Source organism: Ornithorhynchus anatinus, chromosome 6, assembly GCF_004115215.2.
Source record: "Ornithorhynchus anatinus isolate Pmale09 chromosome 6, mOrnAna1.pri.v4, whole genome shotgun sequence".
NCBI lineage: Eukaryota > Metazoa > Chordata > Mammalia > Monotremata > Ornithorhynchidae > Ornithorhynchus > Ornithorhynchus anatinus.
The window spans coordinates 38236830-38263064 of record NC_041733.1 but is presented as its reverse complement, the minus strand read 5'-3'; the positions used below and the strand labels follow the sequence as shown (position 1 = coordinate 38263064).

Here is a 26235-nt window from a genome sequence, read left to right as displayed (position 1 = left end):
GCTCACTTTATACCGTACTTTTTTTTTCAGTTCTCCTCACGGGCAGGCCGGCTTTAGCTGTTTGGTTTCTCAGAAGCCAATAAAAAAGTCCCACCCCCTTCTGATCCCAACTGGAATCTGTTCAAACCCCCAAACCTAGGCTATTTTTCCAGAGTTACCCCTGTTGCCACCTGCTTTTCTCCTAAGGATATTTCTGTCCTCCTGGGTTCCTGTTTACCCAGCTGATCATCTCAAATAAACAGACATTTTCCACTTTTTAACCTCCAACACTTCCCTCACTTTAATACTACCCCATGAAGCTACCTGGAGGTAGATGCCTTACTTTTTTTTTTTTTAAGGATATTCTGAAGTGCTTACTATGTGCCAGGTGCTGTACTAAAGCACTGGGGTAGATACAAGATAATTGGGTTGGACCACAGCTCCATGTCCCACATGAGGATCACAGTGCTAATCCTCATTTTGTGAGGCCCAGAGAAGTGAAGTGAGTTGCTTAAGATCACACAGCAGACAAGCAGCAGAGCTGGGATTAGAATCCAGGACCGTCTGACTTTCAGGCCCATGCTCTGTCCGTTAGGCCACCCCTGCTTCTTACTTTCTTGGGAAGTGAAGCCAGTCCTGCTTAGATGCCCCAGTAAGCAACACCGCGTTGAGTTGGATAACCTTCTGGGTTAGTAAATCTCTGAAGATTTGTGCCACTTAGGCCACAGAATGTAATCGCCTATGTGTGGGGGTGATAATAATAATAATGATGGTTTGTGTTAAGCACTTACTATGTGCCAGGGTGTTCTACTAAGCGCTGGGTGGATACAGCAAATTGAGTTGGACACAGTCCCTGTCCCGTGTGGGCTCACAGTCCCAATCGCCATTTTACAAGATGAGGCAACTGAGGCACAGAGAAGTAAAGTGATTTGCCCAAGTCACACAGCAGATGGCGTGGCTCCCCTCCAATTTTGTAGCCTTAACATGTATGCCAGAGATGTGGGTACTAAGACATTTTCATGGACTGACTGCCCCGATGTTTTACCTAATATTTGAGTTAGGGTTAACTCTTCACATGCTGCTAAACCTTCTGTGCTTTGTAGACCCTTGTCTTTGGCAAAAACGTGAGGCTATCTCTGCAGGATTTATTTTCTATCTGTGATGAGTCTGGAGCCAGCTTCAACCTTTGTTGATTCCTGTTATTTGATGGAGTTTCTAAGTTGATTCTGGAACATGGAGACAGGGTTCTTTATTCCCCAGGACTGGGACTGTGGGGCTAGAATTTCTTGCAGAGTTTTCATCTCCTAGGAACCTAACTTTGGAGCAATACTGGTGATTTGTTGGCTCCTTTTCCCATGCCAGTACTTCTAATGATAATGAAGATAATAATAATAATGGTACTTGTAAAGAACTTAGTAGTATGACTAAGTACTGGGGCTAGTACAAGTTACAAGTTACCAGTTACAACAAAAACTCCTCACTCTAGGCTTCAAGGCTCTACATCACCTTGCCCAATCCTACCTCTCCTCCCTTCTCTCTTTCTACCGCCCACCCCGCACGCTCCGCTCCTCCGCCGCCCACCTCCTCACCGTCCCTCTGGTCTCACCTATCCCGCCGTCGACCCCCGGGCCACGTCCTGGGCCCGCGGGTCCCGGAACGCCCTCCCTCCTCACCTCCGCCAAACTGTTCTCTTCCCCTCTTCAAAACCCTACTTAAAAACTCACCTCCTCCGAGAGCCTTCCCAGACTGAGCTCCTCTTCTCCCTCTACTCCCATCTACCACCCCCCTTCACTCTCCGCAGCTAAACCCTCTTTTCCCCCTTTCCCTCTGCTCCTCCCCCCTCTCCCTTCCCATCCCCTCAGCACTGTACTCGCGTCCGCTTCATCTGTATATATTTCCATTACCCTATTTATTTTGTTTAATGAAATGTACATCGCCTCGATTCCTTTATTATTGCCATTGTTTTTACGAGATGTTCTTCCCCTGGACTCTAATTTATTGCCATTGTTCTCGGTCTGTCCGTCTCCCCCCGATTAGACTGTAAGCCCATCAACGCAGGGACTGTCTCTATCTGTTGCCGACTTGTTTCATCCCAAGCGCTTAGTACAGTGCTCTGCACATTAGTAAGTGCTCAATAAATACTATTGAATTGAATGAATGAATACAAGTAATCAGGTTGGACACAGTCTCTGCCCCACATGGGGCTTACACTCTAAATCCCCATTTTATAGATAAGAGAACTGAGGCCCAGAAAAGTGACTTACTTAAGGTCACATGGCAGACATGTAGCAGAGCTGGAATTAGAACCCAGTTCCTTCTGACTCCCAGGCTCGTGCTCTTATCTAGTAAACCATACTGCCTTCTTGGACCGTATTAGGAGAAGCAGCGTGGCTCAGTGGAAAGAGCCCGGGCTTAGGTTCGAGGGTCATGGGTTCGACTTCCAGCTCTGCCACTTGTCAGCTGTGTGACTGTGGGCAAGTCACTTAACTTCTCTGGGCCTCAGTTCCTCATCTGTAAAATGGGGATTAACTGTGAGCCTCTCGTGGGACAACCTGATTACCCTGTATCTGCCCCAGCGCTTAGAATAGTGCTCTGCACATAGTAAGCGCTTAACAAATACCAACATTGTTATCATTCTTATTAGTTCCATGGCTTCTTGCATGACTACCAGATGTCGATTTCATTCAATCAATCACATTGATGGAGGGCTTACTGGTGAGCAGAACACTGTACTTAGGAAAGTACTGTATAACTGACACATTCCAGCCCCACATTGAGCTATGGACGCTTTATCCACAGTGCCCTTCTTTCCTTCCTATGTGGAAATTGGTTTTGATGGTGTCAAGATTGTGTTTGGTACGTTAACTGAATATGAAGTCAGTAGGGCCTGGATTCTAGCTTGACTTTAGTATTTTGCTACTATTAAAGATAGTTTAAAGTGGTCTGTGAACAGAATATTAAATGTTCCGTGCATGAGATTTTCTATACATGGTGGTCGTATTTTGCTTTGACCCTTTTATTTCTTCACAGTTATACATTATCTCTTTTCCCCCAATTATTCTGTGAATGTTGCATTTAAAATGAGTTATGTATATCTCCTTTTTAACTAATCCCTCCTGTAATCTTTTGTTTCCCCGTTACTGAAGAAGAATCATGGAGATTCATTATTGCTGAACAATGACAAAAACTAATTTAAAGGTGAGGGTGAAAAAAATTAATCTATCTTTTACAATGACACTTCCAAGAATAGTCCTATTATAGACAAATTCTTCTATCAAAGAGATTCCTGGTGCAACGAATGAAGGATAACATGATTTTGAGCTTTACTGCTTATAAATACTTTCACGATTTATTACTTATCTGAAGGGATTGAGGGGCTTTAAGCTGTTTTTCAACTTTATTTTCTCCATGAGCACATAGTGAGAGCTAATTCTCCCAGCACCTTGGTTCACTCCCTTTAAATAAGATAATGCTTTTAGGAAAGCTCCCTAACCCTTTGAGCCCATCTGGGGACTGCTGCCAAGGACTAAATGGTTCTCTTGTGGTCTGAAAGGGTTACGGCTGCTTCCAAAGTGTCTAATGCATTTCCCAGACAGTAAATTTAAGCGATCGGAGAAATGGCATTCTCTTCTCCCATTTCATCCCTCTTAAATATGTTGTTTCTGCCCCTTTCAAATAAATTACTGTTGCAAAAGAGATGAGGAAAGTGGATTTGAGTCATAGCAGTGCAGACTAGTCCTTCACAGAATCATCCAGGGTACCTGATTTCACAGTTTAGAGCTTGAAGGCAAGTGTTAGGCACCAGAAAATCGTTTGACCTTCTTAGGGTTCACCTGATTGCAAGGGCTATTTTAATGCTCATGTGATGCCCCTCTGGCTATTTCTCCGCCTCCCCCCACACCCAAAGCGCACACACACACACACACACACACACATGCCTCTGCTAAGAAACTACCACTTTGCAACATTCTCAGGCCCAAAGACCAAGATTTAGAATCATGGGTGGCTGCCACTATAACTTGAATTGCATGATGGAATATTCATAGGAATTGTGTTTAGAAACATGAATGAGTGCCAGACTTCTCTCACGTCTCCATTCTTATGCCCGGTGACATGAAAAGATGAGCCTGTAAAGAAAATATACTCAAGTTAACAATTGTAAAATCATAACTAAGGCTGTCACCTCCACCTTACACCTTTAAAAAAGTCAAGAAATGACCAACAGGAAACCCATTTGAGCATCTATTATGTTCTCTTATTGTCCAAAGCCTCCTTCATTATCAGTTACGCCATGAATTTTCTTACTCCGGGTCCCTAGTTGCAAAGTATCAGCACGGGTAAAGTGTTTTGACTTCTTGGTTCACCATGAGAAATGTCAAATGAGATCTGGGGATTAAGGGAGGGGCGTTTAGGGAAATTTCATTCATTTGCCTACTCGATCATGTTCCTAGTAGATATTCCCAACCATTTTAAAGATGAAACGAAGTACTAGAAAGGCTAGTCTGAAGATAGCAGAAAAATGATGAAAAAAAAATCAACCCACTATGTAGTCATAGTCACAAGTATATTCAGTAACTGCACTGCATTCTTTCTGTAAAGACCAATGTTGGGAGAAATAGCAATTATGAGGTCTTAATTGTATTGAAGTTTCTCTAATGATGTTCTCCTTATGGTGCCCCAATGGAGTCCCTCTGAGGGAAATTTACCTTTATAACTACTATTGGCTCATGCATTATTCTTTTGAATATATTTGGCTCATTGAGCCCTCTCCCTCTAGAGCCCTCTTGCAAAGAGTGTGGTTTCCTTTTTGCCTCTTCACGGTCCATTTGTTTCTCTACACTGCCCCAGTACTAGTACTGTATGTGTTAAGTGCTTACTATGTATCATTGCACTGTTCTAAATGCTGGGGTAGATACAGTTAATGCAGTTAACCACGTGGGGGTCTCCATGTAAGTAGGAGGGAAAACAGGTATTTTATCCCCGTTTTACAGATGAGGAAACTGAGGCACATACAAATTAAGCAGCTTGCGCCAGGTCCCGGAGCAGGCGAGCGGCAGAGTTGGAATTAAAACCCAGATACTCTGATACCCAAGCCTGTGCTCTTCCCACTGTCCTCTGTGCAGTGGTGGGACCTTTGATAACAGAAAACAGTTCATATCTTAGTGTTATAAAGCTTAGCCTAAAATAGTTTAGAAGTAGGCAGTAGCAATCATTTTTATTTTTTTGGCTCAAAGGGATAAACAGCCCTTGCTTTTTGTGTTCGATGAAAGACAACTGAGTTCTGCCTTAGATGTGATTGTCTTTAATAAATACTATACATTTGAAAACCTCCAAATGGAATGTAAGTGCCGACCACATCTCACTGTAATTATGGGGAATTATGCTCTAGAAACTCCTTCTAGAATTGAATCTTTCTGAGCTGTAACATAAACCCACCGAGTAGTGCATTGTGTGGGATTTATACTACCGAGTACTAAAGGAGAATTACAGTGGGTAAGAACAAATGACGGTTTTACAACTCAGCATAAGTTCATTAGATTTTTCCAAGAAGTTAAAAACTTTCTGATTCATGCGTCCATCCATTCTCTGGGTGTCGTACTTCATAATAACTACGATGTGGGTCCCGGGAGATATATCTATAAATGAAGTGACTTGATTTTCTTGAATTTGAAGTAGTTTGCCCTCTCTGTATTCCATGTCTCTCCCCTCTCCCATCATACAAACCCCATCTAGTGGCTTAGTGGACAGAGACCTTGGCCCTGATCACCGCTTGGGGGCAAAATAGCAGGAAAGGAGGCAGAAAGACACAAAACAAAAGGTGCACAGGAGGGATGGATTTGAGCGATAATAATAATAATTATTACTCTGGTATTTAAGTGCTTATTTTATGTCAGGTACTGTACTAAATGCTGGGGTAAATACATGCAAACTGGTTTGGGCACAGTCCCTGTTGTATGAGGGGCTCACAGATTCAATCCCTATTTTACAGAGGCGGTAACTGAGGCCCAGAGAAGTGAAGTGGCTTACCCAAGGTCACCCAGCAGACAAGTGGTGGAGTGGGGATTAGAATCCAGGACCTCCTGACTCCAAGGCCCATGCTCTATCCAGCGTGCCATGCTGCGTCTCCACTGCTCATGGCAGGGTGACATTTCTGTCCTCACCTCCCTACTTTCTTCTCCCAGTAAATTGGAATTCCATCATTCTCCTACCTATTAGGGAACAAGTTGCTTTTATGGTCTTCATGCCCAGGCTCCTCCCTCCTTCTCCCAGACTCAGTTTACATCCGGCCATTTCTGAGTTGAAGTCCTACGGTATCTCCCACCCCTCCACCCTCCTTCCCCATTCTAATAACAACAACTGCGGTATTTGCTGAGCACTTAGTGTGCCAAGGACTGTACTAAGCGCTGGAGTAGACAGAGGCTAATCAGAACAGGCATAGTCTCTGTCCCACATGGGGCTCACCATGTAACGGGGGTGGGGAGAAAAGTATTGAATCCCCATTATACAGAGAAGACACTGAGGCAAAGAGAAGTTGAATGAGGCCCATGATCTCACAGCAAGTAGGTGGCCGAGCTGGGATTAGAACTCAGGTCCCCTGACTCATAGGACTGTACCCATTCCACTAGACCACCTTCTCTTGCTTCTTTGAGAACTCTCCTTCCTTCTACTTTTCTTCTCTCACTTGTCCCCTTTGGTTTTTTCGCCTTCCTCCCCTCTTCCTTCCCTTACCCTTTACTTCCTTGTTTCTCTCCCCTCCCCATCCACTGCTGATGATGACAGAGGCATAAGAACATTTTGAGAGGGGGAAAAAGGGAGAGGCAGGTGTGGACTCAGCCTGCCGTTAGAGGAAATGGCTCTGAAGGGCTTTGGGCCAGGCTGGGGCAAAAGCGAAACCACTCTTTTGGCCGCTTTTCTAAATTCCCAATCCTTCCCGTTTCAAGAGGCTAGGCAGCCTGGCTTCGGTTACTGCATCCTGGAATAATAATGTTGGTATTTGTTAAGCGCTTACTATGTGCAGAGCACTGTTCTAAGCACTGGGGAGCATAACATGAAAGTGGGCAGCTATTGAAGAAGACGCCAAGTCAGATGCCAGCAGGATGTTGTTGTTCAGAAAGTTGGAACCAGGCAGAGGTGGGCTATTGTAGAACAAATGTAATGGTATTCATTCATCCGTTTGTATTTAGTGAGCGTTAACTGTGTGCAAACACTGAACTAAGCATATGGGGGAGAACAGTACATTCCCTTTCCACAATAAGCTCACGGCTCTGTAAGCAGCGTGGCTCAGTGGAAAGAGCACGGGCTTTGGAGTCAGAGGTCATGGGTTCGAATCCCCACTCTGCCACTTGTCAGCTGTGTGACTGTGGGCAAGTCACTTAACTTCTCTGTGCCTCAGTTACCTCATCTGTAAAATGGGGATTAAGACTGTGAGCCCCAGCTGGGACAACCTGATTCCCCCGTTTCCTACCCCAGCGCTTAGAACAGTGCTCTGCACATAGTAAGCACTTAACAAATACCAACATTATTATTGGGGAAGCAGCGTGGCTCAGTGGAAAGAGCCTGGGCTTCGGAGTCAGAGGACATGGGTTCGACTCCCGGCTCTGCAACTTGTCAGCTGTGTGACTGTGGGCGAGTCACTTAACTTCTCTGTGCCTCAGTTACCTCATCTGTAAAATGGGGATTATCTGTGAGCCTCACGCGGGACCACCTGATTACCCTGTATCTACCCCAGCGCTTAGAACAGTGCTCGGCACATAGTAAGCGCTTAACAAATCCCAACATTATTATTATTAGTTGTAAGCTCTTGTGGCCAGAGTGATACTGGGATTTGCACCTTTTAATAATAATGTTGGGATTTGTTAAGTGCTTACTGTGTTCACTGTTCTAAGCACTGGGGTAGATACAGGGTAATCAGGTTGTCCCACATGAGGCTCACGGACTTAATCCCCATTTTACAGATGAAGTAACTGAGGCACAGAGAAGTTAAGCGACTTGCCCACGGTCACACAGCTGAAAAGTGGCAGGGCTTGGGGTAGTCACTCCTCCCTCAGCCCCACAGATTTTTTCATACCCATAATTTATGTATTTATATTATCGTCTGTCTCCCCCTCTGGACTGTAAGCTCACTGTGAACAGGGAACTTTTCCCCCAACTCTATTACACTGTACTCTCCCAAGCACTTGGGACAGTGTTCTGCACACTCTAAGTGCTCAATGACTACGATTAATTGATTAATTACTAGGACTCTAAATAAACTGGAAGGGATTTCTTTGCAGGCAGTAGGAGATAACCCGAAAAAAACAAATAGAGGTATGCTAACAATCCTCCCCCGATTAGACTGTAAGCCCATCATAGGTCAGGGACTGTCTCTATCTGTTGCCGATATGTACATTCCAAGTACTAAGCGCTCAGTAAATACTATTGAATGAATAACAACAGAAGCAGCATGGCCTAGTGGAAAGAGTATGGGCCTGACAGAGGATCCAAGTTCTAACCCCGGTTCCGCCACTTCTCTCTTGTGTGACAATGGGCAAGTCATTTAACTTCTCTTTGCCTCAAGTTACCTCACCTGCAAAATGGGGATTAAGTCTGTGAGTCCAAGGTGGGACATGGACTGTGTCCAATCTGATGTTATCTTGTATCTATCCTAGTACTTAGTTCAGTGTTGAGCCCATAGTAAGTGCTTAATAAATACCATTAAAAAAAAGGGGGGGGAGCAGTGTTGATCCTACTGGATTCTTCCCTCTCTGTCAGCTGGAAGTCTGTATTCTCATTCGTTTCTCCATCCATGACTACTCCTCACCCCTGAAATGTCCCTTTCCACACACCTTTCACCCTATTCTGTGGGAAACTAATTAATCTGAAGACAGTGTCGGTTGGTGCGTGAGCACGTAGATCGGAATTAAAAACTCTAATTTCCAAATCTCCATTCAATCGATCAATCAATCAACTGTATTTACTGAGCACTTACTATGTGCAGAGCACTGTACTAAATACTTGGGAGAATTTAATCTAACAGTGTTGGTTGACAGTGTTGCCTGCTACAATGAGCTTGCAGTGTAAGAGCTCTGAAATAGGGACAGTATTTATTTTCCTCACTCTCTAAAATGTTTTGTGTTTGCTGATTCACAGATCCTGAAGGAACTAAAAGTGTGGCACTCCTTGGAAATTGTAAATATTAGCAGTTAAATACATGTCTGAGGTGCATATTTAGATCATTGTAGAGCAAACTCTTTTCAGTCCTGAAATCTATTTGTGCCTTAAAGAACGAAAAGAAGAAGGAGAGAGGGAGAAAGATAAGCATGTGGAAAATATTGAAATCGGTGGATTACCGAACATTTCCTTTATCACATCATTGAGGTGATTTCCCCATTCTTCAAAGTGGCTGCTTATTTAGACCTGTGAAATTGCAATTTCTGAAGGTTTATAAATCCATACAGTCTTCTCTACAGCTCAGTTGAACATGTTTACCGTATGCAGTCTGTCAACTTTAACTCACAGATCTTTCTAAACCAGGCCTAATTGAGCTCAAAAGCAAACATATTAGATAAGTAAAACCCAGATGTCCCTCTGGAGATGCTGTTGTTTACCAAGATATATTTATTTGTTGTCAAAACTATGATCAAACCTGCTCCTCATTGATGTGTCTCATAATAAGGATGATGACTAAGGAACAGCTAAATGAAGGACAGGCCAAAGTAAGAACGGAAACTAAGACCTCACAAATCCATCAGGGGCAGCAAGGATTAATTAATTGAGATATTGGCTGTCTGGCAAAGTTAAGCAGTATTCCTTGATCATGACCTCTTGTTTTCAAAATGTAATTTTCTTTCACACCACTTGGGTTAAATTGACTTAAAGGGAATCTAAGGTTAGAAATAAAAATGTAACGTACCTCAAGCTACTCTGGCCCCATACAATTTTGTCTCCTACCCAGCAACCTTTGTGCTGTTTTTAGGGTTCTGATAGGGGGCTAGGGAGGAGGAGGGGACCATCATTAACCTACTTCTAGGCTTCGTAGTAATGATAGTAATCATAATTCCAACAACAATTATGAGTTATGTTAAGCCCTTACTATATGCCGAGCACCATATGAGAAGTATTGTGGCCTTCTGAAAAGAGCACAGGCCTAAGAGAGTAATTGGGTTCTAATCCCGGATCTGCCCCATGTCTGCTGTGTGACTTTGAGCAAATCTCTTAACTTCTCTGTGCCTCAGTTTCCTCATCTGTAAGATGGGGGTTAAAGTTGTGAGCCCCTTATGGGACATGTACTATGTTCAACCTGATGATTTTGTATCTACCCCAGCGCTCAGCATGGTAACTGCTTAACAATACCATAAAAAGGAGGTCCCATGTGGGACACTCAGTCTAAGTAGGAGAGAGGACCAGTATTGAACCCCCATTTTGCAGATAAGGGAACTTAGGTACAGAGAAGGGAAGTGACTTGCCAGAGGTCGCATGGCAGAGAAGTGGTTTAGCTGGGATTAGCATCCAGGTTCTTTGTCTCCCAGGCCCATGCCCTTCCTACTAGGCCATGCTGCTTCTCAGGGGCTGCACTCACTTTACCCTAGGTAGGATGCTCCCAGGAACAGAAAATTCTTTCTTCAGAAGAATTTTTGTCTGGTTCTTCCAGTCCCTGATAACAGAAGAGTTTTCCTCTTCTTTTGGTCTTTTGTAAACTGATCCAGTTCTTTGCTTGCAGTCCAGATTGTACTACTCAAATGGGACCATCTGAATCAAAAAGTATGGTTCCTTTTCTTGGAGACAAAAGAGACAAAAACTCCCATTCTTCACGACTTTCCTTCAGGTGAGGTTTGGATCTTGTCTCAGAGGGATGAGAATTGAATCCTAGTGAGATGAAACACTTCAGAACTGCAGTAAAAAAAAACCAACAATCCAGGACCCTTGGATCTTTGGATGCTAAATCAGTTCCGAATTTTGAGGTCTCTGCCGTGCAGAGGGGGCAAAAAATCAAAATAATCAAGGTGAGCTTTATAGTGCTGCAGAGAATGTCAGTTATGCTGCTTTATCATGTAAAAGAAAGCACAGAATGGAGGAATATTTATATTTGCAACTGGAATACTAAATTTGAGAACAACAAGAATGTAAAGATTTGGAGAAGGACTAGGTAAGCATAGGCAGTCCCTACTGGATAGCAGAGAATTAAACCAGGGTGAACTTCCCAAATCAGACAGGGAGAACAATCCATAGCACACATTGATCCTTCTCTAAATCTTGCAAATTATTCTTTTCCTTTGGAAGGGATTGCTTAGGGAAAGGGATAGTAAACACACACCAATCCCTACTGTGTTCTGGGGTATATTTGCTCCACTGCTTCTGCTCTTGCACACTCCAATCGTCAAGTTAATCAATGGTATTTATTAAGTACTTATTGTAGGCAGAACACTGAGCTATATGTTTGGAAGAATAAAATAGAATTAGTAGATATAATCTCTGTCTTTAAGGAATTTACTACCTAGTGGGGAATAAAGATGATGAAATAATACTGAGATAGGAGGAAAAAGCAGAGGTGGAGAGAAGAGTGAGTTAATGCTTAAATAGTAGCACAGTGTAAGTTGATGTGTACAGAAGTGTTGTGGGTGATAGTCAGTGGTATGTATTGAGTGCTCATTGGGTGGCAGAGCACTGTTCATAGTGCTTGGGAGAGTACAGTAAAACAGAGGTGATGGACAAATTCCCGCCCTCAAGGAGCTTAATTTATAGAGGAAGAGACGGACCTTAATAAAATACATTACAGCTGCGTTCATAAGTGGTGCGGGACTGAAGGTAGGGTGAATATCACTTGCTTTAAGGGTACAACTCCAAGTGAAAAGGCAACGCAGATGGGAGAGGGAGTTGGGGAAATAAGGGCTACATTGGGGAAGGCCTAATGGGGGAGACGTGATTTTAACAGGGTGGGGAAAGTGGTGGTCTGTCATATATGAAAAGGAAGGAAGTTGCAGGCCAGAGGGAGGATGTAGGCAAAGGGTCAGTGTCCAGATACACAAGATTGAGGTTCAGTGAGCAGACTTGAATCGAAAGAGGGAAGCGTTTAGACTGGGTTGTAGTAGGAAATCATCGAGTTATGTAAGGAGGGGAATAGCTGATTGAGTGCTTTAAAGCCAATAGTAAGGAATTTCTGTTTGATGTGGAGGTGGATGGGTAACTGCTGGAAGTGCTTGAGAACTGGTGAGATGTGGACTGAACTTTTTTTTACAGAAATGATCCAGGCAGCAGTGTGAAATATGGACTGGAGTGCGGAGAGACAAGAGGCAGGGAGGTCAGCCAGGAGGATGATGGAGTAGTCAAGATGAAATAGGATAAGTGCTTAAATCAGTGTAGTTGCAGTTTGGATTTCTAGCCCCACCATTTGCCTGGTGTGTGACCTCGGGCCAGTCGTTTAACTTCCTGTGCCTCAGTTACCTCGGCTAGAAAATGGGGCTTTAAGACCGTGAGCCCCTTGTGGGACAGGGACATTTGTCCAACCCGATTTGCTTGTATCCACCCCTGTGTTTAGTATAATTCCTGGCATGTAGTAAGTGCTAAACAAATACCAAAAAGGAAAGATAAAGAGAAAAGGATGGATTTGAGTGATGTTGTGAAGGAAGAACTTGGCAAGATTTGGTGACATATTTAATAAGTGAGTTAAATGACAGTGACGAGTCATGGTTAATGCCAAGGTTCCAGGCTGGTGAGGTTTTGGGGGAGAGTTTTGAAGATGGGAAGGGCTGTTGTGTGGTAGACTTAAAGGAGGACAGTTTCATGCCCGAGAATGGCATTGTCAAGGGGTCAGAGGACTGAGAGATGAAAATGAGCCACAATGTTTCACACAGTGAGGGAGAATCAAGCCCATTTTTATCTTATTTCATTCCTTTCCTTGGAATTTTTAGGGGATTCAATTTAATGCAACTTCAAGCCTGGTCTCATTTTTATTTCACTTCATCTTTCTGACAAATGGTGAATGAGAGAGCATTGATTGTCACTGTTTTTGGTCCTGAAGCCTTAGTCAAATCTTAGCTTTTTCCATTTTTCAGTCTCTATTGCACAGTGTAATGGGTGTTCATGGCAATCTGAAGAAAGAATTCAGGTATATCCATCTTTTGTCAGGACCAGCTCAGTTGCATTTAGAAAGTGCTTCAGTGCTTCAGTCATTTGTGGTTCTGGTATTAGCATTGGGCAGTCTAGTTCACTGTTGGAATCTGGGAAGTCTGACCTGAAAGGACTTTGAAAATTCAGAAGTAGCATGGCCTAGTGAAAAGAGCAAGAATCTCAGAGCAGCAGTCCTACTTCTGCTATTTGCCTTTTGGGTGACCTTGGGCAAGAGAAGCAGCGTGGCTCAGTGGAAAGAGCTTGGGCTTGGGAGTCAGAGGTCCTGGGTTCGAATCCTGGCTCTGCCACTTGTCAGCTGTGTGACTGTGGGCAAGTCACTTAACTTCTCTTTGCCTCAGTTCCCTCATCTGTAAAATGGGGATGAAGACTGTGAGCCCCACGTGGGGCAATCTGATTACCCTGTATCTACCCCAGCGCTTAGAAAAGTGCTCTACACATAGTAAGCGCTTAACAAATGCCAACATTAAATTAATTAAATTAAATTAAGTTCCATTTCTTCTCTTTGCCTCAATTTCCTCATCTCCAGAATGGTGTGTGGGTAGGAGAGGACATGACTGTTCTCCCTTCTAATTAGACTATCATCCCCCAATGGAACTTGATTAGCTTGTATCTTTTTAGCACCTAGGGAGCATTAATAAATAGACCACTTAATTGATACAAAATCATGAATTAGTAATTCACCTGAACATACAGCATACCTACTGTATGGTGTGGCTTAATTGTTCTGGGCTCAGCTTCCTCATCTGAAAAATGGGGATTCAGTACTTGCTCTCCTTCCTACTTAGACTGGGAGACCTATGTAGGACAGGGACTGTGTCCAAACTGATTAACTTTCATCAACTACAGCGTTTAGAACAGTGCTAGACACATAGTAAGTGCCTCACAGATACCATTAAAACAAAATCACCTTAGCTAATAGTGTTTCTTCAGTATAGTCGATGGGGGTCAAATCCTTGTAGTTTGGGGGATTAGTTTAGAGCGGGCTGCCAAGTGGAAAATGATGATTGAAGTACCCACAAATTCCAGACTTGTACTTCTTTTAAGACTAAATTTTTAAAGGAAGCTCTGAAAAACACTGGAAGCCTCACAGCAGTTTTGATTAAAGTGAACAATTTTTGTGTTTTACCGTCACTGAATCTCACATATGGAAATTAATCTGCTCTCAGAAAGACTGATGCAAATATTAAAAAGTAATGAACTAACAAGAGTGTTTGTTAATGCCACATAAAAGTGCTAATTATACACCATTTCCTGCCTACATCTAAACCCAAGAGATGTTTTCTGAGAAATTGTTAAATAAACTTCTTCCCTTGAAATGTGAATGAAACTGAGTTGCACAATTAATTTCCTTTGAAGTCCTCAGTATCAACTCACTCCTTTAAAAAGCATAGCATGTAAAATTTACATTGAGAATATATTTGTTTTGTTCACGGAACATGTGTCATCAACACATCTGTGCCAATTTTTCAATAACACTTTAAATGAATGGATTTCCTGCTTCACTGTGTGTAGCCTGAATTTTTAGTTCAATACAGGGTATAGCTGGCACAAATTGTAATGCTATTACCCATAATATTTTAACAGTGTAAGTCATAGCAGTCATTTTCAAAAATATATTTGAAATACACCCTCAGTGTTGATTTGTTGAGGTCTGGCTGTATTTCTATTTTATATTCTGTTTAAAATATTACGTTTGCTGGGCTGGAACGTCTCTGAAGTAATATCAGAGCAACAGGCCTTAGAAACTTTTCTTTTCTTTTTTTTTTCATTTCAAATCCATTCACTATGCATAAGGGTTGCCTTTTAGGGGGTAATTCGGGAGGTAATGTTCACTCGCTAGTTATAGTAAATGACAAACACATTTTAATTCAATCAAAATGGGAAATAGATTCACTTTGACCTTTGGAAACAATTTTGGGTGCTTTTCAAACATTTCTGTGTGCTGCAAATTTTGTTCACACCCATTGCCCTCAAGCAGTCATTTGGAGATGCAGGTGAATTGAATGAGTCACAGTGTTGACTCCTGAAAATTTCTCAGGCAAGTGAATTTATTAATAATAATAATAATAACAATAATAAAGATAAAAATACTACTCCTATGACAATCACCGTGTGACTCCTGAAAATTTCTCAGGCAAGTGAATTTATTAATAATAATAATAATAACAATAATGATGAAAATACTACTCCTATGACAACTACTACTACTGATTATAATGATAATAAAATGATGATAATGGTATTTGTTAAAAACTTGCTGTGTGCCAAGCACTGTTTTGGGCACTGGGGAAGGTTTACCTACCACTGTTTTGGTTCATTCTATACCACAGGGCTTTTAAATTCCGTGACTTTCCAGATCTTTACTGTTGCTTGTCCTTGAGCTGTCTGAGTTTCAGCAACAACAGGGAATGAAGAGCTGAGGAGGAGGAGGTCAAGCAAAGCACTCTGAGACCTTGTGTGTTGACCTCACAGGTGTTCACTTGAAACAAATTGAAGAAACAGGTCCCCAGTCAAGGCCCCATGCACCTGAGCCACCTTTGTGACTGGTTGCCAGTTGCTTCCCAACTCTGGGTAATTCTACCAGTAAACGTAGTTAGCACACTGGATTCGGTGGATGTGTCTTTGCATATGAAACTCTGGAGCAAAATGGAGTAATATGCTCCCTCCTCCAAACCCAGAGAAGCCCTTCTGCATCCAGGCCAGTGGAGTACAATAACCTGATAAAGGTAACTCAGATCAGAGAAAATGCTCCTGCCATTAGGGAACTCTGGGTTTCTGTGTGGCTAAGGCTGATATCGTGTGCAGGTGCATTTTCTTGGCTGCAGGGGAAGAAGCAGCATGACCTAATGGATAGGTAGAGCATGGGCCTGGGAGTCAGAAGGAGCTGGGTTCTATTTCCCGCTCCACCCCTTCTAAAAGTCACTTCACTTCTCTGTGCCTTAGTTATCTCCATCATGGAGATTAAGACTGTGTGCCATATGAGACAAGGATCGGGTCCAACCTGATGAGCTTGTTTCTACCCCAGGGCTTAGCACAGTGACTGACACATAGAGAGAGCTCAAAATATACTATAAAAATATCTATCTGTCTTGGAATCATTTGGACTTTGAATACGGTGGGATTGTTATATGTCTATGGACCTTTCTAATGCTGTGGATCAAAATGCTCAGCCTGTGCCACTCAGGACCGAAAGAGTGAACAAAGACAACCAGCTTCATTAAGGCTCTATTGGTAATCTTTAAGGAATGCCAAGTGTGTAAACATATTTGGATCTCAGAAATATTTTATGTTTACAGTTGGTCATTTTACTACACTGGTGACCTATTGCTAAAAGAAGATTTATTTATTTTTTTATAATTAACATCCCAACAAGGGCATTAAACACTGTCTTCAACATATTTATTGTAGAAAGCCTTGCTGATTAGCTATTGAGTGCCAATAAGAGTTCACAATATATGGGGTTTTATACCTCAGGAAGGTAATAATGCATCTCTTGGGCAAAGAAATAGAACGTATTTATTGGCTTCTTGATGAAGTGAGGATTGAATACAGTTCAAATTCCCACCTCCGAATGTTATGATTCAGAAGGAAGGGGAATGTGAAATTAGGAAATGATCCTCTTTCCATTTTGGAGCAACAAAAAAAATAAGTTATTGGAGTTTAAACTAAACAACAGAAAAATTAAAAATCACACCTTCAGGATTTGATCCAGCTGAAAGGTTGATGAAAGAGCACGTTCTCTGGAAACCTCAATAGCAATAATGAATAATGGTTATTATTATATTATTCATTAAGTCTTACTATGTGTCGATCGCTGTTCTAAGCACTAGTGTAGATAAATGATAATCGGCTCAGACACAGTCCCTCTACCACATTGGCCTCACAAACTAAGTAGGAGGGAGAACAGATATAGAATCCACATTTTAAAGATCAGGAATCCGAGGCACACAGAAGTTAAATAACTTGCCCGAGGTCACACAATAAGCAAGTTGCAGAACACTAATTAGTCTGTGTCCCACATGGGAGTCACATTCTTAATCCTCATTTTACGGATGAGGTAACTGAGGTACAGAGAGGCTAAGTGGCTTGAGGACCATGGTCTAGTGGATAGAGCACAGGCTTGGGAGTCAGAAGGACCTGGATTCTAATCCCAGCTCTGCCACTTGTCTGCTGTGTTACCTTGGGCAAGTCTCTTCATGTCTCTGGACTTCAGTTCCCTCATCTGTAAAAATAGGAAGAAGACTGTGATCCCTTTGTGTTCCAACCCCATTAGCTTGTATCCATCCCAGCGCATAGAACAGATCCTGAAACATAGTAAGCACTTAACAAATACCACAATTATCATTATTATTATTAGGTGTTCAGCAAGGTAAGGTAGGAGGGGATAGCCTTAAACCTGATGATAGGAGTTTTTATTTGATGCTGAACTGGTTGGGTTTACAGATGGTTTGGATCATGAATACCAACTCTGTTATAATGTACTCCCCCAGGTGCTTAGTACAAGACTCGTGGAAGCAGCGTGGCTCAGTGGAAAGAGCACGGGCTTGGGAGTCAGAGGTCACGGGTTTGAATACCGACTCTGCCACTTGTCAGCTGTGTGACTGTGGGCAAGTCACTTCACTTCTCTGTGCCTCAGTTCCCTCATCTGTAAAATGGGGATGAAGACTGTGAGCCTCATGTGGGACAACCAGATTACCCTGTGTATACCCCAGATCTTAGAACAGTGCTCTGCACATAGTAAGCGCTTAAATATGAACATTATTATTATTATTATTATTAGTCTGCACACAGTACGTGCTCAGTAATTAGGATTGATTGGTCTGTACCCTGTCTGGTATTGATATGGTACTGTTGCTTTGAAGTCTGGTCCTTTAATTTCAAGTGCTCACCCTCTCTCAAGGTATTTATATCTCAGCAGAAGAAGAGTCTCACAGCTCAGAGGGGACAATGTTTACAGGAATCTGGGAGGGGAATGCAGCGAGTTTGGAATATCCTAAACAGTCTTACCCACTCCCATTCTCCGGGTTTTAATCGAGAGTAAATTCTATAGCTCTTCTCAATATGGGGAGTTGAACTAGAGTTCATCTGACAGCCTGATTTTCAGATGCTCTGTCCTCTTTCTGGGTCAGAGTTCATACAGGTGACATACAAGTTAAGGGAGGTGAGGTAGAAGGGGGAAAGGTGATTGAGCGCTTTAAAGCCAATGGTAAGGAATTTCTGTGTGATGCAGAGGTGGATGGGCAACCACTGGAGATTATGGAAGAGTAGGGAAACGTGGACTGAATGTGTCTGTAGAAAAATGATCCAGGCAGCAGAGTGAAGTACGACTGGAGTGGGGAGAGACGATAAAAGGGAAGTCAGAGAGGAGGCTTAGTACAGAGCACACAGTACTATGCACTTGGGAGAGTGCAGTACATTTGTAAAGAGAGTGCAGTTTAAAGATTATGGATTTTATGCACCAGTCAGATCTGTCAGAGGGGGACCGATCAGATTCTCTGGATACTAGAGGTACAAGATTGAAAATGGGCAATTTTCGAATGGAGAAAATTGCTTTGCAGAAGGTAACCGAATCCCTTTCATTTGATAGGGCGTCAATCCTTGTAAAAGCACCGACCTCTAGGTGCATCTGAAACATCCTTTCAGGTGCCTTTAAAGTACAGCGTAAAAGAAGCAGCGTGGCTCAGTGGAAAGAGCACGGGCTTTAGAGTCAGAGGTCATGAGTTCGAATCCCGGCTCGGCCACTTGTCAGCTGTGTGACTGTGGGCAAGTCACTTCACTTCTCTGGGCCTCAGTTACCTCATCTGTAAAATGGGGATTAAGACTGTGAGGCCCACGTGGGACAACCTGATTCCCCTATGTCTCCCCCAGCGCTTAGAACAGTGCTCGGCACATAGTAAGCGCTTAACAAATACCAACATTATTATTAAAGGACTAGTGATTTTTCTTTTGTCTCCCATCCTTATAGGCAAGTGCTTTGTGTAGGAGTCCCCTCAATGCTCAGTTCTGGTTTCCCTTCTGTTCTCCATCCTCACCAACTCCCTTGCAGAACTCATTCGCTCCCATAGCTTTAAAAACCACCTCTTTCCCAAATCAGCTCTCCATCCCTGGCCTCTCCTTCTCTGCAGCTTCCCATTGCCTCCTATCTTCAGGCCATCGACGAGTCAACACTTCCAAAATTGAACACCGTATTTTCTTGCCCAAACCCTGCTGTCCCCATGACTTTTCCATCACTGTCAACAACACCACCATCCTCCCTCATGTCTCTCATTCTACATAACTATTCCATTGGTCCTCAAACCCCATCAGTTCTACAGTGACAACATCTTTAGAATTTGCCCTTTCTCTCCATCCAAACTGCTACTGAACTGATCCAGCCCGGAAAGAGCCCGGGCTTGGGAGTCAGAGGTCACGGGTTTGAATCCCGGATCTGCCACTTAGCTGTGTGACTGTGGGCAAGTCACTTAACTTCTCTGTGCCTCAGTTCCCTCATCTGTAAAATGCGGATTAAGACTGTGAGCCTCACGTGGGACAACCTGATTACCCTGAATCTACCCCAGGGCTTAGAACAGTGCTCTGCACAAAGTAAGCGCTTAAATACCAACACTATTATTATTATCATTAATAAACACTAAGTGTATCCCAACTTAACTGCTGCATCAGCCTCCTAGCTGACTTCCCTGCCTCCTGTCTCTCCCCACTGCAGTCCTTACTTCACCTACTGTCTGGATCATTTTTCTAAGGACATTTGGGCTACGTCTCCTCACTCCTCTGAAACCTCCAGTGGTTGCCCAGCCACCTCCACAACAAACAGAAATTCCCTCTCATCACTTTTAATGCCCTCTCCCCGTCTCACCTCGCTCATATCCTACTGCAACCCAGCTCACACTCACACTCATTGCTCCTTGAGCGCTAACCTACTCACCATACCTCCATCTCAGCTATCTTTCCTTCGCCCATTTCCTTCCTCTGGCCTGGAACTCCCTCCCCCTTCACATCTGACAGACTACCACTCTCTCCACCTCCACATCCCTCCTAAAATTACATTTCCTTCAAGAGGACCTCCCTGACTAAGCTCTCACTTCTCCCATTTGCCCTTCCTTATGCTCTTGGAAATCTATCCCTTTCACACTTGATATTCACCCCACCTTACTGCACTTTTGTTCATTTCCTATATTCTGCCATTTCCCCTATCTGTAGTTTACATTAATGTCTCTCTCCTCCTCGACTGTCACCTTTTTTAGGCAGGGGTCATATCCACCAAGTGTATCACATTGTACTCTTCCAAGCATTTAGTGCAGCACTCTGCACCCGGTAAGCGCTCAATAAGTGCCATTGATTGATTGAAAGGTAAATATCTGTCCACTTACAGCTTTGTAGCTCAACATCAGGATGGAAAGGAATTACTTAGAAGATGCCAGAGGATGTTGTTTAAGTTTAGGGGAGAAAGATAGAAAGCAGAAAGGATAGAATTCAGTCATTCTAAAATGAAGGGCTATGCTTGTAAACAAGGCAAGGCAGCCCATGAGGCAAAAATTAACTTTTAAAGATTTTGCTTCAGACTTGATACGTGGAAGAAGCCTCTGCAGAAGGCAATTAAGCTCAAGATAAGAGTGAATTTGTGTGTTGTCCAATCGTCCCCTAGAATGAGGCCAGCTTTTCAAACACTATGAAAAATACAGCCTGTTGACCTAGCATTTCATGGAGATATCTTCCACCCAAGCAGAAATGTTGTGCCTTCTCACATTAAAAAGTAGTGGGGGATAAGTGTGATGGTTAAAAAAGTGGTTGATATCACTTAATTAGTTCTGTCACCAGCTCTCTCGGTGGGAATATTGCTCATTACAGCTCGTTTTAAGGAATTTATGCAAGATTTTGATAGGTTTGAAATTAACCCAGATCATGATGTAGTTTTTTCTCTACCACAATTTTGTTCCCTCTTGGATTTAGCCCATTGATTCTAAAATTGGGTCATTTCATATACTTGCATAATGGGGCTTGAAAAATCAGCATCTCTCTGTAACAGTTTATAATGCAGGATCGTTGCTACAGGACAGTGTAATAGTTGTGAAATGACAGCTCTTGGAAATATATATGTATGTCTAGATAGGCTTCCTAGTTATTTAGCGGCTACTGCTAATAAATTTCCTGTTTTATGATGTATGAAGATAGCCTCGGGATCCTAACCTTAAGATTCTGTTGAAAATAAATTATTTGGTGCTGATTTGTGTTTTTGTAACATTCATTTTCATTGGAATAAAACATGATTTTCATGTCACCTAGTTTATGGAGGACTATAAACAAAACAAAACAAAAAAAAACAACAGGTGGTCAGAACTTTAAACTTTAACCTTTTCAGTATTCTAACTTTTGATTGGCTGCGCGCTCCACCTCTTTCTCCAAAGCTTCTGAAGCTGTAAACAAGGAAGTTTTAGGGATGGCTAATGAATCACATTTTAGGACACTGAAAAGGTCAAAGTTGTACAGTTTACCATTATCTCCTACGGAATATATAGGGCATTAAAATTCCATATCCATGGTCTTGTGACAAAGAATATAATGAGAATCATAAATAATAAACAGTGCTTTGTGAATCTCTTAGAGACAGTGATTATAACTTGAATAGGGAATTCATATATCCAGACCCATTACAGCCTTAAGAAGGGGATTCGTGGTTAATGTTTTGCTTATCCTCCTGCAGGACTTTCTGGAATAAAAAGTAGTGAGAACTAGGGATAAGACTGTTAGGAAGAAAATCCATTGGCCCAAGAACAACATATAGAGTGGACTGTGAAATTCCCAATACCCTCTAGTCTGTAAACTCTCTTTGGGCAAGCAATGTGTCTGCTAAATTGTTGGACTGTACTCTCCCAAGTGCTCTCTGCACACAGTAAATATTCAGTAAGTACAGTTGATAGATTATAGTATCCATAGATGATTTGCTGAGATAATGAATACAATTCATGCCAGGACTCCTGGAATAAAGATCACAAATAACTGTGATCTTTTTTAAGGTCTTACTGTGTGCCAAGTACCATAGTAAGCGTTGTGGTGGGTACCATATAAGCAGATGGGAGAGTGTCCCTGTCCAACATGGGACTCTCAGACTATGGTGGAAGGTTAGCAGGTATTCAATCCTTATTTTGCAAATGAGGCCACTGAGTCACCGAAAAGTTATGTGTTTTGCCCCAAGTCAAACAACAAGTGGAGGGCAGGATCAGAACCCAAGTGCCCTGCTCCCCCAAAATACATTTTATTTCCATATCATTACCACAGCTTTAAGGCCTTTCTTTTACATGTTTCCCCAGCCCCTGATACTCTGCACTCAACAAATAAAAAATATTATTGACATGACTTGATATTACAAAAAGCAGCATGGCCCAGTGGATGGACCATGTACCTGGAAGTCAGAAGGACCGTGTTCTAATCCCAGCTCCGCTGCTTGTCTGCTGTGTGACCTTGGGCAAGCTACTCGGTTTCTCTGTGCTTAGTTCCCTCATCTGTAAAATGGGGGTTAAGATTAAAAACTCTATATGGGACCTGGACTGTGTCCAACCTGATTAGCTTGTATCTACCCCAGCGCTTAGTAAAGTACCTGGCAAGAAGTGCTTAACAAATAGCATTAAAAAATGCAGCTCAATAGTTGTGTTTCTTGCTCATAAACAAGTCAAACTCATTATTTCATTAAGGAAGACTTTATGCACTGTTTAAGATACAAGTATTATCGCTCTCATAGCAAGGAGCTTTCACTTGATTTGCTATTTCTGCCCAATCCGCAGTGATTATGGCTTGCTTTAGAACATGTTCCATTTGATGGGGAACCTACCCAGCTTTTCCACTTACCGTTCGTGACCGGTCTGCTTTACTCTTAAATTCTGAACCGTCCAGTTTCAAGCCCTTAAAGAGGGACTATGTCACAACTTATGATTCTTAGTCCTAGGGTTGTGTGGAGTGGCGGTGAAGATGTTATAGCTCCTCAGTACTCGTTTGTACACATCACTGATAAACAATGAATCCCTCAAGGCCAGGGATCATGTCTTTTAATTCTATCATAGCATGTGCTACAGTCCTCTGCTGAAAATAAAGGTTCAATAAAACTATTGATTGATTGCTGATTAAAATGGAGGAATTCGCCCACATGTGCAAAATCCCCTCCTTCCTAACTCGACTGGAAGCCCCATGAGGGACAGGGGCCTTGTCCAAACTGGTAACTTCGTATCTATCACAGTGCTTAGAACAGTGCTTGGCATACAGCAAGTGCTTAACAATTACCATAATTGTTATTATTATATGATGCTTGTGGTGTGCCAGTTTCATTGCAGGGTTGAGCTTAACTATTTATTCCATGTGCTCCAATGCAAATGGACATGAGTCGATGGTTTGTTTTTTGTTTTTTAAAAACTCTCAATCTGGTGGGTATCAAGGGTCCAGAGATGCAGAGGAGGATTGCTGGAGCCCTAAGGGTTCTTGTGGGCAGGGAACGTGTCTACCAAGTCTGTTGTACTCTCCCAAGCAGTTAGTATGGTGCTCTGCACAAAGTAAGCACTCAGTAAATACCATTATGATAAAGGTTGGGTATCTGGATGCAGATCCTCTCCCTTTCAATGTTCCTGGAATTGGCTCCAGATAGCCTTGAGGGCTGCAGTCATGCTCTAAGAGGGGTAAAAGGCGAGTGAATCTATCATTTTAGACCATTTTGTTATTTCTGAGATTAAATTTTTTGATTGGGTCTTTCCTTTTCCTCCTCAGCTTCTCAGGGCCTGATCCATAGTTGAGAAGAACCTGCAGCGGGTGGTGAGGAGGAAGTTGGAGTAATGGAAGCCTGAGGTAAATCTCTCCAACATATACACTCTTATGTCTTCTTCCAGGTAATTGAAAGTATATATGTGTGTGTGTGTGTGTGTGTGTATATACACACACATAGATATAAATATATGTATATAGACACACACACACACGTACATAAGTAAAATACATATATATATATACATATAAAATCAATCCCACAGTACTTTTGTGCATCATTTTTTGTAAGAATTATTTCCACTCACACAATCAAAGAATATTTATTCAGCATCAAAGACTGTATCACGATGGCTTAGGTATCCTACAGACCTACTATCTTATCTTTCTAAGGGCTAAAAGAACTTGCATTCGGTTTTGAATCACTCCATCCCCTCCATATACTTTGGTGTTTTTGTCGTCTCTGGAGCCGGGGAAGGAAAGGGCAGCTGAGGAAGGGGAAAACAAGCAGAGGCAGGCATTCGAGGACAGGAAGAATGGGAGAAGTGACTGGAAAGAGGCATCGGACCATAGGGGAAGGAGCTGACTGGCGATGTGGGGGTAGGAGGGAAGCATTGAGTGGGAGCCCAGAAGGGAGGAGGGAGTGGGTACGAGGAAAAGAAAGATAGTTGCGGCCACTTTGGCACGGGATGCCGAGGGCGTAAAGGGAGACCGGTATCCTGCATCCAGCTCCCGCTTCTTGGACTGCCCTCTCTCGTTCCCTCTCCCATCCCCGCTTCACATCTAGAGATGACCCGTTGCCAGGGGAACTTTAAGTTGGAAGAGGACGGCCCAGATAGACGGAAACCATTCTCTCGAACCATCAATTCAGCTAGTTTAGAAGCAGAGGGTGACGTCTCAGAGCCAGCTCGGTCATCTGGGGCTAGAGGCCGCCGATATTCTTCCGCATGGTGAGTTGAGGACCAGTGGGGGGCTCTCGAATTGGGCTGCGGAAGATATGACGGTAGAAATGCCCCCTCTCTCAGCTTCTGATGGGGGCGGTCCTCCTTGGAGAATTGATCTAACTCTTTGGAGAATTGATCCTTCAGCCGAAGTGGAGGAACATAAGAATAACGGAAGGGGGCCTGAATGAGGGAATTGTCCCCCTTAGCGCCCTGGGGGCTCACAAACACAGGATTTGCAATGGCCATGCCAAGGGGCAGATTTCGGGGTTTCCTTAAAGGGACATAAGGAGTGTGCACATTCAGAGGAGGAGCGCCCTTCAGCCGATCAGATTGCCACAAGTTTTGGTGGCCTGGTTCCTCCTTAGCCTCAGTTGCCATCTGCTCCTCCACTTCCAGGAGTAACTTCTAGAAAAGCATGAAAACAAAAGAAGAGTTGACACGGGAGGGTCAGAAGGACGAGGCGAAGGAAGGCTCTGATTCTCCCACCGGTGGGCAGAGCCACGGGCTTTTATCCCCATGTACCCAGACACGCCGCCTCTTGGTGACTTACGAATGTTTGAAGGGAATCCAAGAGAAAATATTCCCGTCGATGGCGGGTGCTGGAGATGGCAGGAAAAGACGGCGGGTTGGGGGAAGTCGGAGGAGTCACGGAGGGGCTTGGGTTCCAGGAAGCCTTCTTGGCAGCGGCCACACATCCTGCGGCCTAGTCACCCCTCCATCCCCTGTACTGTCCGGTTTCCAGTTTGAATGACTCCACCGATTTCAAGTGTTGCCCCTGCCCAACTGCTCCTTTCTAGAATCTGGGCAGGTGGGCACGGGGATGAGTCACCACTTCCTGGGAGGATCCAACCTTCCAGAGCATGGGGGTGGGGGAAGAGAGCGAGGAATAACATCAACGGCCGGGTGATGGGTTTTTGTAGGGTATTTTTGCCATTTTTTGCCTTCTGTTTTTATCTTCTCTTGCCGAGATGCCGCTTGCGTGAAGGACTTCTTATATAGTGTTGGGGGTTAGAAGTGGAGTTGCCAGAGAAGTGAAACCCCTCCCACAGCCTGGTTTAATCTGCCCTCAGAGGCAGCGCAGGCTTGCTGGTTAGAATATTGGGCTTTGAGCCGGGAGACCTGGGTTTTATTCATTCGTTCAGTAGTATCTATTGAGCGCTTGCTATGTGCAGAGCACTAGAGACCTGGGTTGTATTCATTCATTCAGTGGTATTTATTGAGCGCTTACTATGTGCAGAGCACTACACTAAGCACTTGGAATGTACAGTTTGGCCACAGAGACAATCCCTGCCCAGTGACGGGCTCACAGTCTAAACAACCTAGCTCTGATAGATCCAAGTGCCCTTGGGCAAGTCACTGGACCTCTCTGGGCCACCTCTATTTTCACATCTGAAAAACAGGAAGGGATCGTGTCCCCTTTGCCCTCCCCGGACATGGAAAGAACTTCTCTTATATTGTTATATTG

General features: G+C 43.3%; 1 protein-coding gene across 2 annotated transcripts; it reads right to left on the bottom strand.

The window, feature by feature from the left end:
* Window positions 1-3949: 3949 nt before the first annotated feature.
* On the bottom strand, window positions 3950-25566 carry LOC103170120. 2 transcript variants are annotated; one of them, XM_029067339.2, is made up of 2 exons: window positions 25321-25566; window positions 3950-4106 (listed from the first exon to the last, which is right to left on the bottom strand). In XM_029067339.2, exons 1-2 carry the CDS (start codon window positions 25463-25465, stop codon window positions 3976-3978), a joined length of 276 nt encoding a protein of 91 aa, XP_028923172.1. In that variant the 5' UTR covers window positions 25466-25566; the 3' UTR covers window positions 3950-3975. The 2 variants fall into 2 exon arrangements, with proteins under 2 accessions (XP_028923172.1, XP_007664900.1); XM_007666710.3 differs by lacking the exon at window positions 3950-4106 and adding an exon at window positions 24134-25175.
* Window positions 25567-26235: the final 669 nt, after the last annotated feature.

Coding starts and splice junctions, on each gene's coding strand:
- LOC103170120 (XM_007666710.3), bottom strand. CDS start 25,148: ATGGCAACTGAGGCTAAGGAGGAACCAGGCCACCAAAACTTGTGGCAA.